Source organism: Ascidiella aspersa, chromosome 7 (assembly GCF_963924565.1).
Source record: "Ascidiella aspersa chromosome 7, kaAscAspe10.2, whole genome shotgun sequence".
NCBI classification, from domain to species: Eukaryota; Metazoa; Chordata; class Ascidiacea; order Phlebobranchia; family Ascidiidae; genus Ascidiella; species Ascidiella aspersa.
In genome coordinates this window covers 10,758,159-10,772,676 of record NC_139453.1, presented here as the reverse complement: position 1 = coordinate 10,772,676, position 14,518 = coordinate 10,758,159, and the positions used below count along the sequence as shown (strand labels likewise).

At 38.5% G+C, this 14,518-nt stretch overlaps 1 protein-coding gene across 1 annotated transcript in view; it reads right to left on the bottom strand.

The window, feature by feature from the left end:
• LOC146137748 (uncharacterized) overlaps positions 1 to 14,518 on the bottom strand; it is a 63,701-nt gene that overhangs the window by 10,360 nt on the left and 38,823 nt on the right. Inside the window, exons 19-27 of the mRNA XM_083393415.1 lie at positions 11,266 to 11,351; positions 10,231 to 10,357; positions 6,705 to 6,777; positions 5,805 to 5,894; positions 4,920 to 5,045; positions 2,958 to 3,094; positions 2,458 to 2,542; positions 1,401 to 1,494; positions 525 to 687 (exon numbers count right to left, since the gene is read on the bottom strand). Of these exons, the coding sequence (XP_083249541.1) occupies positions 525 to 687; positions 1,401 to 1,494; positions 2,458 to 2,542; positions 2,958 to 3,094; positions 4,920 to 5,045; positions 5,805 to 5,894; positions 6,705 to 6,777; positions 10,231 to 10,357; positions 11,266 to 11,351 (981 nt within the window). The remainder of the gene's footprint in view (positions 1 to 524; positions 688 to 1,400; positions 1,495 to 2,457; positions 2,543 to 2,957; positions 3,095 to 4,919; positions 5,046 to 5,804; positions 5,895 to 6,704; positions 6,778 to 10,230; positions 10,358 to 11,265; positions 11,352 to 14,518) is intronic.

Here is a 14,518-nt window from a genome sequence, read left to right as displayed (position 1 = left end):
ATTTCCACACCTGCTCTGGCTCGAACTAAGGCGACAGTGGCGAGTGTTGAGCCGAAAGCCTGCAGAAAAAAGCCACGCGCGCCGATGCTTGTCGAGAAGGTTGGGTGAGACTTTTAAAAATTTTTGCTTCGACTTTTGTTTTTTAGCTCAATTTGAAATGTTTAACGTTGATGAATTTTTGAAAAAATATTAATAACCTATATCGCTAAATAACTAGCGGCCAATTCCTCGCTCTTTTTCAAGAGTAGACTCGTAGATAGCACTATATGTGAGTCACTTACGGCACATTTTGATTTCAAGGCCGAATATGACTGAATATTAATATTTATAGAAATGAAATGAATATAAATATTTTATAATTTTTTTAATAAAAGTCTATTTGCTTTTTAAGTTGGGTTGCTTTGGGTAATGTGTATAAATTTCTAATCGATATCTTGTTTATACTTCAGGATATATTACACAATTAAATGTCGAGCAGCATGCTTCCCTCTGGTAACTTGACGCACACCAAAATGCCAACCAACCTTGAACTTTGAGTTTCCGACGTTAGGGAGCGTCCCACCGCCTCCAGCTTGGGACAGCAACTGGCCAGGATCGTTCTCGCCTCGGGGAGAGTCCCGGGCCGCGTGAGGGAGGCCTTTTGTTCCAAAGGAGGCAGAAACACTTCCGCCGCTCGACTCCGAACTCCTGTGATCGAGATCAGATTAGTCCCGGAACCATTTTGTTTGGGAAAGGGTAGATATTGGACAAGAGAATAAAAGCTTTATATGAGCTCAGAGGGCTGCGGGGTCAGTTATAATCCGACTTTGGTTTAGAAATGAAAAATCAAGCATCGGACATCCCTAGTCGAAATGTTAATCAAAATACTGACTTGAACTCAGAAAAGCAATGTTGAATATATATTTTCATATCAGTCCGAACTATTAAATTCTGCGCAAAACGGATCAGGTCTTAACCATCATTAATATCGTATAACAGTACAAAACTTAATAAACCGAAAATCAGTCTGTTTGTATGTTATAAAAAGATAAACATATTTCGCTATAAAGCATCATCAGTATCTAAAAACATAACACAACATAAGTCAAAGTACGCTAATAAAAACCTAAACCAACTGTTCTATGCAAGTGGTGCGCTACGCAAGCCGCAACTGCTGAAACTAAATGACGATGCAATCAGTAAAGTAACGTAAACTGATAAGACAGATAAAAGCGCGCCATGAGGTGGAAAATAAAAAAGAGAGGGCAAATAGAGAAAACTAAACCAACAAATTAAAACAGCAAAATAAAACACTATTTAAAACGAGGTAAAATCAGTTTTTGGATGTTTATGCTAGCAATTATAAGGTTAAGCCATTTGTCCTCGCACAGGTCTAGTTGGTTGACAAACTAATTTTATACCTTTTGTGTGGAATGAGGTTAGATGCAGATGAAGTCCGAGTTATAACTCTTGTTGTCTTGTCATGCGATGACGTGAGTAGGGAAAATTCAGGAGCTACGCAGACGTAGAGTGTTAGTAAGTTTTATTGGAATACTAACGTTTTGATGTTAAGATACTAAAATGAGGGCTTGCTGTCGTATAGGTAATCGACAGGAGCATGTATTGGACAAGTTGATCTGGATAAAAAAAATGTAAAAGGCGTGCATGGAATTTACCAAGTCGTGCACACAAAGACAATATTTTGGTTAGTTTGTTTGACATGCACTAACAGACTATAGTAGTCGGTTAGATTGAAAAAGGTAGGTTATAGTTTTGGAATATTACGGCGAAAACTTATCTTAATTTCTATTCAAAAATCAAAATAACCGTTGTGACTTCAAAAAAATGTTTCTTACTAAATCTTGCACTATGCTGAACGATATCGCTTGTGGTGGGTATAAAAATTGGAAACTTGAAATTAATCGTATGTGACGACATGTAAAGCTAACAAAAAGTGGGAAGAACTTGTTAGTAGCATAGTAATCTAAAGAGACTATATAGAGTAAAGTATAAGCTACAGAATGAAACCGTTTTGTTTAAAGTCCATTTGTTACTTCCTAGTTGTCCAGTTTATATAACCTAGGTTTTGTTTAATTTGATAAAAACAAAATTTATAATTACAATTTGTTATCGATTGTTTAATAAATTGAAATAGGGCAATTAGGTATCACTATATAGCCTAAAGACACATTGTATTGAATTTTCGACAAGCCTTCGCGCAACCGTGCTTCATCAGGTCAAAGTATAAACACATTCCACCCGATTAGTGCCATCTAATTACCCTATTTTAAATTAGACAAATACAGCCATTTACAAAGCTACTGAATCATGTTAGATTGCAATTTGTTCTCAACCTAATCGTATTGCGTTGTACATTTAAAAACTTGGAAAGGGTAATTTTAAATAAAATCGTAAAACTGATCCAACCAAGGTTAGTCAAAATAAAGTTTTATGAGGGAAAGTAACGAGTTGTTCCACCTGAAGATTCGCTCTGGTCTTCGAAAGGATTAGGATGTTGCTTGATCGCCGATCTGGCTCGTTCGCTAGTTGCTGACGAGATTCTCTGAAAAGACAATATATCAGAAATCTTTCTCCCAAAAAAATATCTACCCCCCAAAAAGTACGGATATTTTAGACCTGAAAGACAACTGCTAAAGAGTTATTCGGAACGTTTAAAACGACACGTATAGGGTACTTCTGTATGGGCTTTGATATTCTTACTACGTCATACTACAAACCTCCACCCATTATGCTCCGCAGTTTATTGTCAGCCAATATGGAGAAAAAAAGAAGATGTTGAAAGTGAATAAAGGGTTATTCGAAACCTTCAAAATGACACATACGCTTTGGGCTTTGGTATTTAAAATCGTATCAAAAATCCTTCTTTACAGCCAATGAATAAGGTCAAAGTATTTAAATATAGGGAAGTATCCTACCCTAATTTTTTATTAGCAACAAAACAACTGCAGAACGCTTACCTGCTTACCACCGCTCTCTCTCCTCTGTTGCATAGCAGCTACTGCGACCAAGTGTTTTTGCGCCAGCAGCCTCTGCTGTCCCGCGCTCAGTTGCCTTTTCAAAGCCGACTGGCGAAGTATTTCGTATTGCTCCTCAGCTGCAAATACAACAAAAACATTTATGGCTTTCCACGTTTAGTGTTTTTTTTGTCGGTAATGGTTAGTTTTTCGTCGTCACTGGTTTAATTGTAAAATATATATCAATGTAAAATTTATATTTTAAATTTAAACTACTATATTTGGCATTTTATACATGTTTGCTTTTACCTATATATACCTTTTAAAATGTGGCGGTGAACCTTGCAAATGGAAACAAACGCAAATGATTTGCGTCTACCGCTAATTCTCTTAAATTTCTTGTAAAGGTCTTATAAAGTTACATAATATTTAAAGAAGTGTATGCTCGATGAGCTAAGACGAAAGAAAATACACCAACAACCGTCATCAAAATAAATTGAATTACACCACAAATTGACAATGAACACTGCAAAGGTTAAATAAATAAATACATGTTAGCGTCACACGGTTAGTTCACGATCTTATCTTTTTAACAATAACTGTTACTAAGTATTTTAGCAAAATTAAAACATTTAAATAGATGTAAGGCTTTACAATTTATTGACGACACGAATAAGAAGATTTTCAGACCGCCAAGCATCTTTGAAAAAAGGTTAATTGGCATGAGGTGGAATCTTTAGTCATAAATATATACTTAAATAATTGTGAAAGATAGAACTAGTCTTACAAGGGTAGCTACTCAATTTCGAAATAGTTTTCCCACTTGAATATACGATGTCAAATTCTTTAGCCGGACAAAAAGCAGAAGGAAGAATACAAGTTTTTTTCAATACAGCAAAAATAAGCGCATTGTCAGCAACAGTCAATCAATTGTAAAGCATTTAACAGTCTGTTGCAAACTCCAAGAAGATGGTTCAAAAGGAATTCAACAATCAAAAACACACTCGATCGCCTAAAAAACGTCTACATGTCAGCTTTGCCGAGCCACGCACTAAAGCAGCTGTTGCCATTTTTGTATTTGCTGAGAATAACCTAATAAAATCGAATTAACCCTTTAAATATGTAACAAAATACGACTCCAATTTTTTTCTGTAATAAACAAAAGAAAGCTTGATAATGAAATCAGTTAATGTTTAACTGAAGATGATGTCGACCTTTTTGGCTTTGCAATTTATTATCAAGCTACATTACAGATCCGTGCTGGTGTAACCAACAAAAGAAAGGTTCCGTAATACTTTACAGCTAAATATCCCCTCCTCCCCTCCCCCAACACAAAATAAATATAAAAGCAAATGACAAAAAGATGATAAAATCATAATATTATTATTATTACTATTTTTATTGTTTATATTGGGATCTAAGCCTGTTCCAACCCGTCTAGTTGTTGATCTTTTATCCATATCGTAAGATCTAAACAGAACCATAAAGGTTAAAAAAATATCTAAAACAACTTTATTTAAAGAGAACAGAATACTATAACTGCACAAAATGCATATTCAGTTCTTTAAATAAAATTCAAATATAAATGAATGAGAATAAACTTGCGTAACTATAGTATTCTGCTTTTGTTTTGCATAAAGTAGATCTTTTTTTATAACCCTTGTGGTTCTGTTTGGAAATGACAATAAGCTAACTCTTTTTGTAATCTAGCGGTATAGGACCGCCTATACAACATTCTAAACATGAATCCCCTGAAAAAGAAAACAAATCGCCTATTTAGGTTGAATAGCAACGGTTTAAAAACCACTGCCCGTGAAGCTTCTACGAATTGCGGGCTTGTCTTCAGGTCTTAAACTGGTCGACTTAAGGCTAAGCAGGGCAAGGACACGATAACAAAGTATACTTTCGTTAAAACGTTAGTCGTCAACCCTTGGCACACGCACACACACACGTCACGAGCCGAACCCAAGATGGCCTCTTTTGTGACGTCATCGGCATCGTCACTGTCCGTTCCGCTAGAGTTGGGCTGCGGTGACCATTGGCAGGACGCGTTCCGCATGACTGGCGAGCTCGACTGCGATTCGTCCGATCCTGGTTCGCGGCGATTTTCGAAATCGCAAATACGGCGGACCGCGTGAAAAATCAAAGGTTAAGGAACGCAAATCTGTGAATCCTTTTGCGTGTTCCAACGACTTTAATATCAACGCGTTTAAAGGTACACATTGAGGCATGCATTTCTGTCTTCGTAAATGGGGAATTGTGTGGTAGAAGTAATTAGGTAGAAACAATCTGGTAAATTTGTTGTGTGTTTTAAGGACTAAATTATTTAAAAATAGGAACCTACCCTAAATGCAATTCCTTTGCCGAAAAACGTATATGAAAAAGTCTCGGCAAAAAGCAAGTCGGTTAAACGTTTTGTGTGTTCTTACGACTAAACGCACTTAATAGAACCCACTCTGAATGCAATTATTTTGCTGAAAAACGTATATGAGGAATTATCGGCAGAAAGCAATCGGATGAGAATCTCACTCTGTACTTCGATTAATATTCTAAACGTGTGCAGTGTGGTATATTAATTTTGGGTGTACCAACATCATAGGGCAGTATTGCATCCAGTTACAAACATCGCTGAAACGGCTTTGGGCATAAACAAGAAAGGTTAAGGAAGCGAAAAAAAAAATCGGATGGAAGAATTTGGTTTTCTAACAAACTCAATTGGACAAAGTTTAGAAATGATTTCCACATTTAGGCTCAACAAATTAGGATAAGGTTTAGGTATAACGCTTTTTCAGTTTGCTTACAAGACACATGGCCATTGCTAAAGCTATATATATATGCACTACATCTCACCGGACATCATTCCGAGATGGTTTGCAAGATACTGGACGGAGAAATTACCTTCGGGTGCCTTTGCGCCATTGCTATAACGCAACGGATAATCTGCAATGACACAGGAAAACTTAAGATTCGTTTGCAATTGGTGTAACCAGTGGTTAGTTTTACTTTAGTTAGCCCCTTTTGAAAAAGTTTGTTCTACTTGCGATGCACCTAACTATAGGAATTTATTCACTTTTATTTGCCACAGAAATTTTATCAATAGTTGCGCTTTTTCAACAGAAATCACTATTAATAGTAAACTATAGTATATATACGAAACAAAATTATTGTTCGACGCCCTTGAAAAATTGATGCGACGCACAAGCTCGTAGCGACAAACAGTTTGAGACCACTTGGTGTGATTATTATAATACATTTGTGCAGGACAGTGGTTGTTAGACTTTTTTACGCGGACACCTATTTTTTGCGTCGTGTGAACGGTGATTGGCAAGACATTTTCGGAGATTACGTCATAAATTGACGTTACAATACAAACAGACTTTAAAAATCTGCTGTTTCAGGTCCAGATAATGTAAAAGTGAAATCGAGCCTCAATACATTCAGTGCAACAATGTTTTAGTTTTAATTAAACTTTTGTTCGAAAAATTAATTACTTATAATAAATATATACTAATATTTCAATATGCCTCCATGGACCCCCTGAAACGAGTTCATGGACCCCAGTTTAAGAACCACTGGTGTAGGACAATGAAACACTTAAAGCACTTCCGCTAATTGCTCTCGATCAAGACTCCCGAAAAAATAACTTTTTATTAAAAGAATCGCACAAGCTTTTCTACGCGCTATCATTTATTACAATAAAGCGTTGGACTCAAAACAATGTCACGAGTTTGCGTATTTTAACCAACCTACCTTTTTTGGCGTCGGGAACCATAAGCACTCCGCTTCGAATGTAGGCCGATGTGAGGACTTCCAAATAGTCCGACTGAAGATAGGACGTAACATTGTAAATATGTCTTGTATAAAGTTTTAGCAACATAAACGAAAGGCAAATCTTCAAAAAAAGGAAAGGTGACAACAACATATGATCCGCATGCTATGAAATAACAAATAAAATGAACAGTGGGGTAAAGGTTGTGTTAAAGACTGTTTGTGTTTTACAAAAACAGAAATCCTAACTAAAATGGTTTTGTAGGAAAATGGTTACACCCAAAAAACAATATTTAAAAGAACTATACAAAGTTTTCTGAAAAATAATACCGCCTATACTTCCAATTTTAATTAAGAACGCCCCATACTTTGTATTGAGCTAAACAATAAGACTTAAAGTTTAAAAACCAAATCACAGGATTAGACATTTTTGTGTTTCTGTTGGGGTTTTCGCATTAGAGAACAGTGATCGGCAAGCAGAAACCTGCTGTCAATGGTTTGGATTTGATAAAGATACGTCCTTTAATTGAATGGAGCTAAGTCTGCCTTTTAAGCCAGTATCGGTCTTAAAATAATGAGTATCGGCCTTAAAATAGACAAAATATTTAGATGTCGTTATGCGTTCAAAAATCGTGTGGCATCGGTATTGATCCGATACAAAATCAATTTTCACTTAATAAAATGTCTGCGGTTTAATTCAGTGTTCAAAGTTTAAAAAGTAACGAAAATATAGCATTCTAACAATCAAAGTTAAATATACGTTTCCTAGCTGTAATGCAAATTTGAGCTTCACAACCTATAAAATTCACTGTGAACAATATTGCCTTAAAAATTAAATTGAGCAATATTGCCTGTTCGACAATAGTGATAACGCAATTTGGAATCGGATCAAAAGGCTGTACATTTTTTAACAAAACACAAAAAATCGAACATCCCCAAATGATACTATAGAGAATTGCTACTCAACTCGTTTGCCAATGAATCCTGTACGAGTGACGAATATCCCCAGTAACGGGTCGACATACTTCAACGACACAGTGGCCAGCTGCAGTTGAAGTATTGGTTAGTTTCACAAACACGCGGCAAAAATGGTGGTTCTTCGACGGGTTAGTTGTTGATGTTGGAAAAGAACAAAAACGGGCATGCAGAAAAGGTTAAATGACGCCGAAGTTAATAATGCGGACACCTGAAAAACGTTTTTTTTACTCACACAAACCGTTTTTTTTATAAAACGCGAAAGTAAATCAAGGTCTATTACCTAATCTTTTGCAAACAAATTTAAATAAATCGAAACAAATTTAAATGATAAACTCTGAGATTTTTCTAAGGCTTGCGATACAATGACTTGCGTAAAATTAACCATAAAGCTGAACTGGACTGCTGGCTGTTTTCATACTTTCTACAGTTAGCTAACTTTTCAGACAAATGGCACCTTTCAAATGAGATAAATGGCCGAGCTTTTTTCTTACTATGTTTAACTTATGGCGGCTAAATGTAAGTACAGGAGCAGAGCTTTTCTATATTATAAAGTAAATGACTACAACCGACTAATCCAAGTCAATTTAATGCTGTGTACGACTAAAGCAAGGTATAACAACTTACTAATTTGGTTTATTGTTCTTCTTGCTATTTGTGGTGAAAAATCATACCAAAAACTTGCATATGAACGTTGCATCCTGTCGGTGCTAAATTTCAGACTAAAACTTGTATTTCAGGTTGAACGAAAAGCACGAGCAAGAACCAAAAAAACGATAAGCGCCGAAACAAGGCTTCAGGGCGGCGCCAGGGGCCGTTTCCTTTCCTTGTCAATGCTGCCGGCGCCGCTGGTGTGCTGCACCTTCAGGCCGATGTGCTTGGATAAGTCGTTGGAGCAGCGCAACGGGAACCACTTGTGGCGCATGCTGTCCAGGAAGCTGGAAGGCACCTTGGCTGCCAGCCTCGTATCTCCGGTGCTCAACTGGGTTGCTGAAGGCGGCGTGCGGCGGTTGGCTCTCTTCACCGAGCCGACCGACTTCTTGGCGGTGACTTTGAGCAGCTGAGCGGTGGTCGGCTGCGAAACGCTCTTCTGCGGGGATCGGTTCGTCCTGCTCCTGCCGCCAAGCGCACGTGGTCCAGCCTTGGCCCTCGCCTGGTAAGCATCGCTGGCGCTGGGCGCCGACTGCAGCTTGCGCGACTTTATCATCGCCTTGGCGCGCCCGCCCTCGGGTGAGGAGGAAGACGGCGACTGGTTTCCGTTGCTCTTGATCTCAAGGATGGAGGGTAGGTTTCGCAGTTTGTGCAGCAAACTCTCGCCGGCGTAGCACGCCTGGTCGTTGATAGGCGCTAGTTTCTGGCCCCCGTCGCATTCTAGATTATGTGAGGACGCGGGGGCTTTGGCCGGACTTGCGGCTCCAGCGCCACCGGGAAGGATCGCGTCAAAGTGCAGCATGTCGCTCAGGTTGACCTGGCCAGGCGACACAGCTCTCGTTTTGCAAACGCTTTGGCCTTCGGCGGGCTTGGCCTGGTTGTGGTAGCGCAGGAAGGGCTGGCGCGTCTTCCTGTCGAGTTTAGGCGGCCTCTGAGCCGGCTGATTGCTTTCTCGCTGCCGTGGCTCGGCGGGTTGGACGGCCACCTGCGTCATGCTCTGTTTAGTGAGCGCTTGCACGTAGTTCTCGATGCGGAAGTTGGAGCAGTCGCCAGAGCGCATTCGTATGCAGGTGGGAGTCGGGCCCAAGGAACTGGTCCCGGCGCCGTTCGGCTGCTGGGTGCTGCTGCTCAGGGACGTCTTGGCCGCGCTCGGCGCTGAAGTGATAAGCTTCTTTGGCGGCTCAAACTGCACGAAGGTGGCGCGGTTGGTTTGCAGCTGCACTACCGGCCTTTCCAACTTGCGTAAAGAGAAAAAGAAAAACGCCCCTGGTCAGCTATACGTGGGAACGTGCTGCCTTTAAACTAAAGCGACTCGTCTTACTAGTTGCTAATGAAAACGCAATCCAAACCCATACAGATGTTAAGCATGTGGCTGGGTTTTAAAGTTTTTTTTTCGAAACGCCAGCCAACATGGATTAAATTTGAACGGGATTTGGTTTACGTTCTTTGGCTACCTGTAACCTAGGCTAGGCTTATTTCTTAATTTTGCTGCACTAAAACAAAGATATATGTATGCATATGAGTTTATTTAGCCTTGACTGACCTCGGCTGATTAGCTATCAAGTTTTTAAAGGCTATGCTACAAGTTTTATTAAATAGCACTTTTTTTCCTTGGAAGTGTTTATCTTTCACTGAAAATGACTAAATAAGTTTTGTTTTAAATAAAGTATGAACTTGGCCAGATAACTCCCAACACATGAAATAACAGCCCTTGAAAACTATACCTTCTGATTCGCGTTTTGTTAGAGCACCAACGATATTTAATAAACAAAAAACACCACCACCAAGAGTTAAGTACACACTTAGCACCAAAAGTTAACCCCAGATACACCTCAATACTTTAGCACCCCATGCTAGTAAACTGCAAGTAACAAACACGCACCTTCTTGGCTGAACGGTCGTTGGTTTGCTGAGAGCGATCGTCTGCAAATGCGGAAGCGGAGTGGGCAGCGGGACGAGCGGAGGTCGAGTGATCCTCCTTTTTCCGTCCTCCGCTGTTTTGTGCGTACCTGAATTAATCATTTTCGTTTAGGTATCAATAGGAATGACGTATATTAGACATTTTATCCTGAAACCGACAGCCTATATTGCGGGAAAAACTACCGCCGATTCGATCCGATAACAAATGACGTCACTGCTATGGTGAAACAAGAAAGAATTGGCGAATTTAAAGGCGCAAATGTGATGATTTTTAGGTTGCTGACAAAAAACTGCTAGCTGGAAAATAAAGGTTGAGGTAAGACTTATAGTAGGAATATAAAAACCTATACAGAAGTGTAGGCTGCATGTTGAGCGTTTTGAATATATCTAATTCAATTTGTAAATGCTCCCTACTTCTTTATGGGCTTTGATATTCTTATACGTAAAGCTGAAAAAATTTTCTGAAAAACTTTTATTTGAATTGGAACTGGGTCAGTTTTATCGTAACTTATATTTATTTGGTATTAGATCGGTACCGATATCGCCCATGTATCGGACGGGTACCGATAGTACCACTTGGCATCGGGTAAAAACCCCGAACAAACTACTGAAAAGCTATAGGCAAGATTTAGTAGACACGGTAACAGTAAGCTTTTTGGTGTTATTAGATTTTTTTAATGCTATAGCTATACAGCAGAGATGGCCAAGCCAGCGCTCACGAGCCAAATACATTCATTTAAAAAAAAAAAAGAACATTGACCAATAAATAATACAGGACGGGGTACATCATTCGCACGGACTTTTCAGGGTTGTTCACCATTTGACCACTTCTGGATATGGAGTACTGTGTATGAATACTGATTTAAATGTTTGAGTTCATATATAAGGTTATTTTTTAATTTTGTTTATTTTTTTAAATTTGTGGACTTCCCAGGATTTCATGAAGCCATTAAAAAAACTATTACAGTCTTATTTCCACAAAGAAAGGTCCGTATACCTTATTGCCTTGATTTTGTCGCCGGTTGGAATCTTGGCGCTGTGAGACATCACCTTCGTGCTTTCAGTCGAAGCGGGAACAACACTCTGCAAAAAAGATCCTGGTTAGAAGTTAACGACACCTCAAAAGGCCACGCGAAATAAAACACGATGAGCCCTATTTTGGTCGTAAAAATATAGCAATACCTAAGATTGCAGCGAAAGTGTTTATAGCTTAAATTCAATGCGGTCGTTGTTTCTTTATGAAGCGTTGGAAAGTGCTTTTGTTTATGAAAATGCACACGCAAGGAAATTGCGACATCATAAAGGTAAAATACTAGTCAAAAGCACGTTTTTAGGTTTACTGGGTTACAGTCACTAAACAGAAAAAGGATTTTGCGGGCAACTTGACGAGATATAAGAGCAGGACCAGATTACCTCCTTTCCGTGGCCCTATATACAAACACTTAACAAAATTAGCTTCACCTACATAACTAAAGGAAATTCGTGGTGTCCCACATATAAGAATTTACTAGTATATATGATAAGACAAAATAAAGGTTAACATTTGTAAAGAAATGAATTTCTATTATTTGGCATTTTTTCTACGTCTATGAAATGCAATGCCAATCCAGCAACAAGTTGTTTTGTCGCCTGCCTTTTCCTTGATGTCCTAAGCACGTGCTTGCGCAATAGTTAATTCAATATGAAAAAGATATACACTTGTCTCGTATGTGTTGTCTTTGTAAAACTACAATCCACAATAAAAAAACAGCAACGGACAAGAAAAAACATTTTATTCGTCTTGACAATCATTGCTGTTCGCGACAGCATGTGACATGTATGTTTCTATATGTTATTTTTAATCTTGAGAACCGACACCTTCAATTTTTGCTCGATTATTTTTCAAAAGCGGAAAGAAGGGATCCGCAAAATAATTTGTAACTGGCACACATCATTAATCACGCACTGTTAACGTTGGACACAAAATAAACCAAATATCAAATTTTTTAAAAAGCCATATTTTTCTCGTGAGCTTGGAATATTTGGTGAAATTCCCTCAATCGAAGTAAGGTCATCGGACCTCAAAGGAAACTATTTCAAAAGCCCTCAGCCGTAATTGTGGCGCCACAAACAGCCTGCGGCGAAACTGAATAACACCGAAAATAGTTTCCCGATTGTTACAAGCTTTAATATTTAGCCAATTTTGCAAGCTGCAGCTCCTTTTGCAAAATGCAATCTTTCAGTAAATGTTGCAAGCTACAATTATTTTTGCAAAATGCAATCTTTCCAGAGAATGTTGCAAGCTACAATTAATTTTGCAAAATGCAATATTTTTAGTGAATTTGGCAAAATGCAATCTTTCAAGCGAATGTTGCAAGCTGCAATTCCTTTTGCAAAATGCAATATTTTTAGTGAATGTGGCAAAATGCAATCTTTCAAGCAAATGTTGCAATCTACAATTATTTTTGCAAAATGCAATCTTTCCAGCAAATGTTGCAAGCTACAGTTCTTTTTGCAAAATGCAATATTTTTAGTGAATGTGGCAAAATGCAATCTTTCAAGCGAATGTTGCAATCTACAATTATTTTTGCAAAATGCAATCTTTCCAGCGAATGTTGCAAGCTACAATTCTTTTTGCAAAATGTAATATTTTTAGTGAATGTGGCAAAATTCAATTTTTCAAGTCAATGTTGCAAGCTGCAAATTCCTTTGCAAAGTGCAATCTTTCCAGCTGATGTTGCATTGTTGCAAGCTACAATTATTTTTGCAAAATGCAATATTTTTAGTGAATGTGGCAAAATGCAATCTTTCAAGTCAATGTTGCAAGCTGCAAATCCTTTTGCAAAATGTAATCTTTCCAGCTGATGTTGCATTGTTGCAAGCTACAATTCTTTTTGCAAAATGCAATATTTTTAGTGCATGTGGCAAAATGCAATTTTTCAAGTCAATGGTGCAACCTAAATTCCTTTTGCAAAATGTAATCTTTCCAGCTGATGTTGCATTGTTGCAAGCTACAATTCTTTTTGCAAAATGCAATATTTTTAGTGAATGTGACAAAATGCAATCTTTCCAGTCAATGTTGCAAGCTGCAAATTCCTTTGCAAAGTGCAATCTTTCCAGCGAATGTTGCAACCTACAATTCCTTTTCCAAAATGTAATCTTTCCAGCTGATGTTGCATTGCTGTAAGCTACAATTATTTTTGCAAAATGCAATATTTTTAGTGAATGTGGCAAGCTACAATCCAGCGTTGGAAGAGCAATGACGACGAACCACTCTGTTAGGAATGATAAAACCTCGATATAGCAGTATTGTACCACGTTTTTTTTATGCGTAAATCATATCATGGAATGGACCGGGGAGGACGACAAAACATGAGCAAATGGGTTGCTTATACAACACGTGCGATCGGGAGAAGTATTCCAATTACAACCCCCTAATCTATACTCGTAATTTTAGTATCCCACGTTATTATTATGTTTTTAGAATGTTTCCTTTTCCCGAAAAACAACGGGCGTGAGTTTTTTAAAAGCCAACATCAGGGGTGGATTTAGGGGGGAATTAGGTTATGGCACTCTAAAACTGTGTTTTTGGTGTGTTTTAACTGCACAAATGTTGAATATGTTTCTAGTATGCCTTAGTCCACTGTGATAAATCGTTTGAGCTCAAATGCGCTGTGTTTCGTATCGCATCCACAAAAATGGAAGTTTGGAAAGTTAAACGACAGAAAGAAACATTTGCTGTTTGCGAATCGACAACACTTTTGTAAGGTGGCTTTTTGCACTGTAAGTAACACCTCTCCAAAAAAACTTTACCGAAATATTTATCTATATTATCACATTTAGATGTAAAGTTGCGAAGTCATGTTTTAAACGAAAGGTGTGACGTTACTTTATGACGTAACTTTGTGTCGTCATTTATTAAACCAAATTCCAAACACCCTAAACAAAAATCCTGGATCAGACCCCTTTGCCAACACAGCGGAATAGTTAGGAACAAAATGAAATAGATTAGAAGTCGGCTTGATTGCCGTGTGAATAAGGGCGAATTGGATCCGCAGGCACATTTTCGGCGCCACCAGGGCACACTGGCAAAGTAGCGGGAGTTGCGGAAATCGTTGCCGCTTAAGTTGACCAAAATAAAGATTTACGAATCTCGCGGGACGATGCGAAACCGGATTGCAGGAATGAGCTGTGATTGGGCGACTACAAGGCGCCTCACATCGTCCTGGAGTTTCCAGAAACTGGCGGCAAAATCCCAAGCTTGGTCTGTC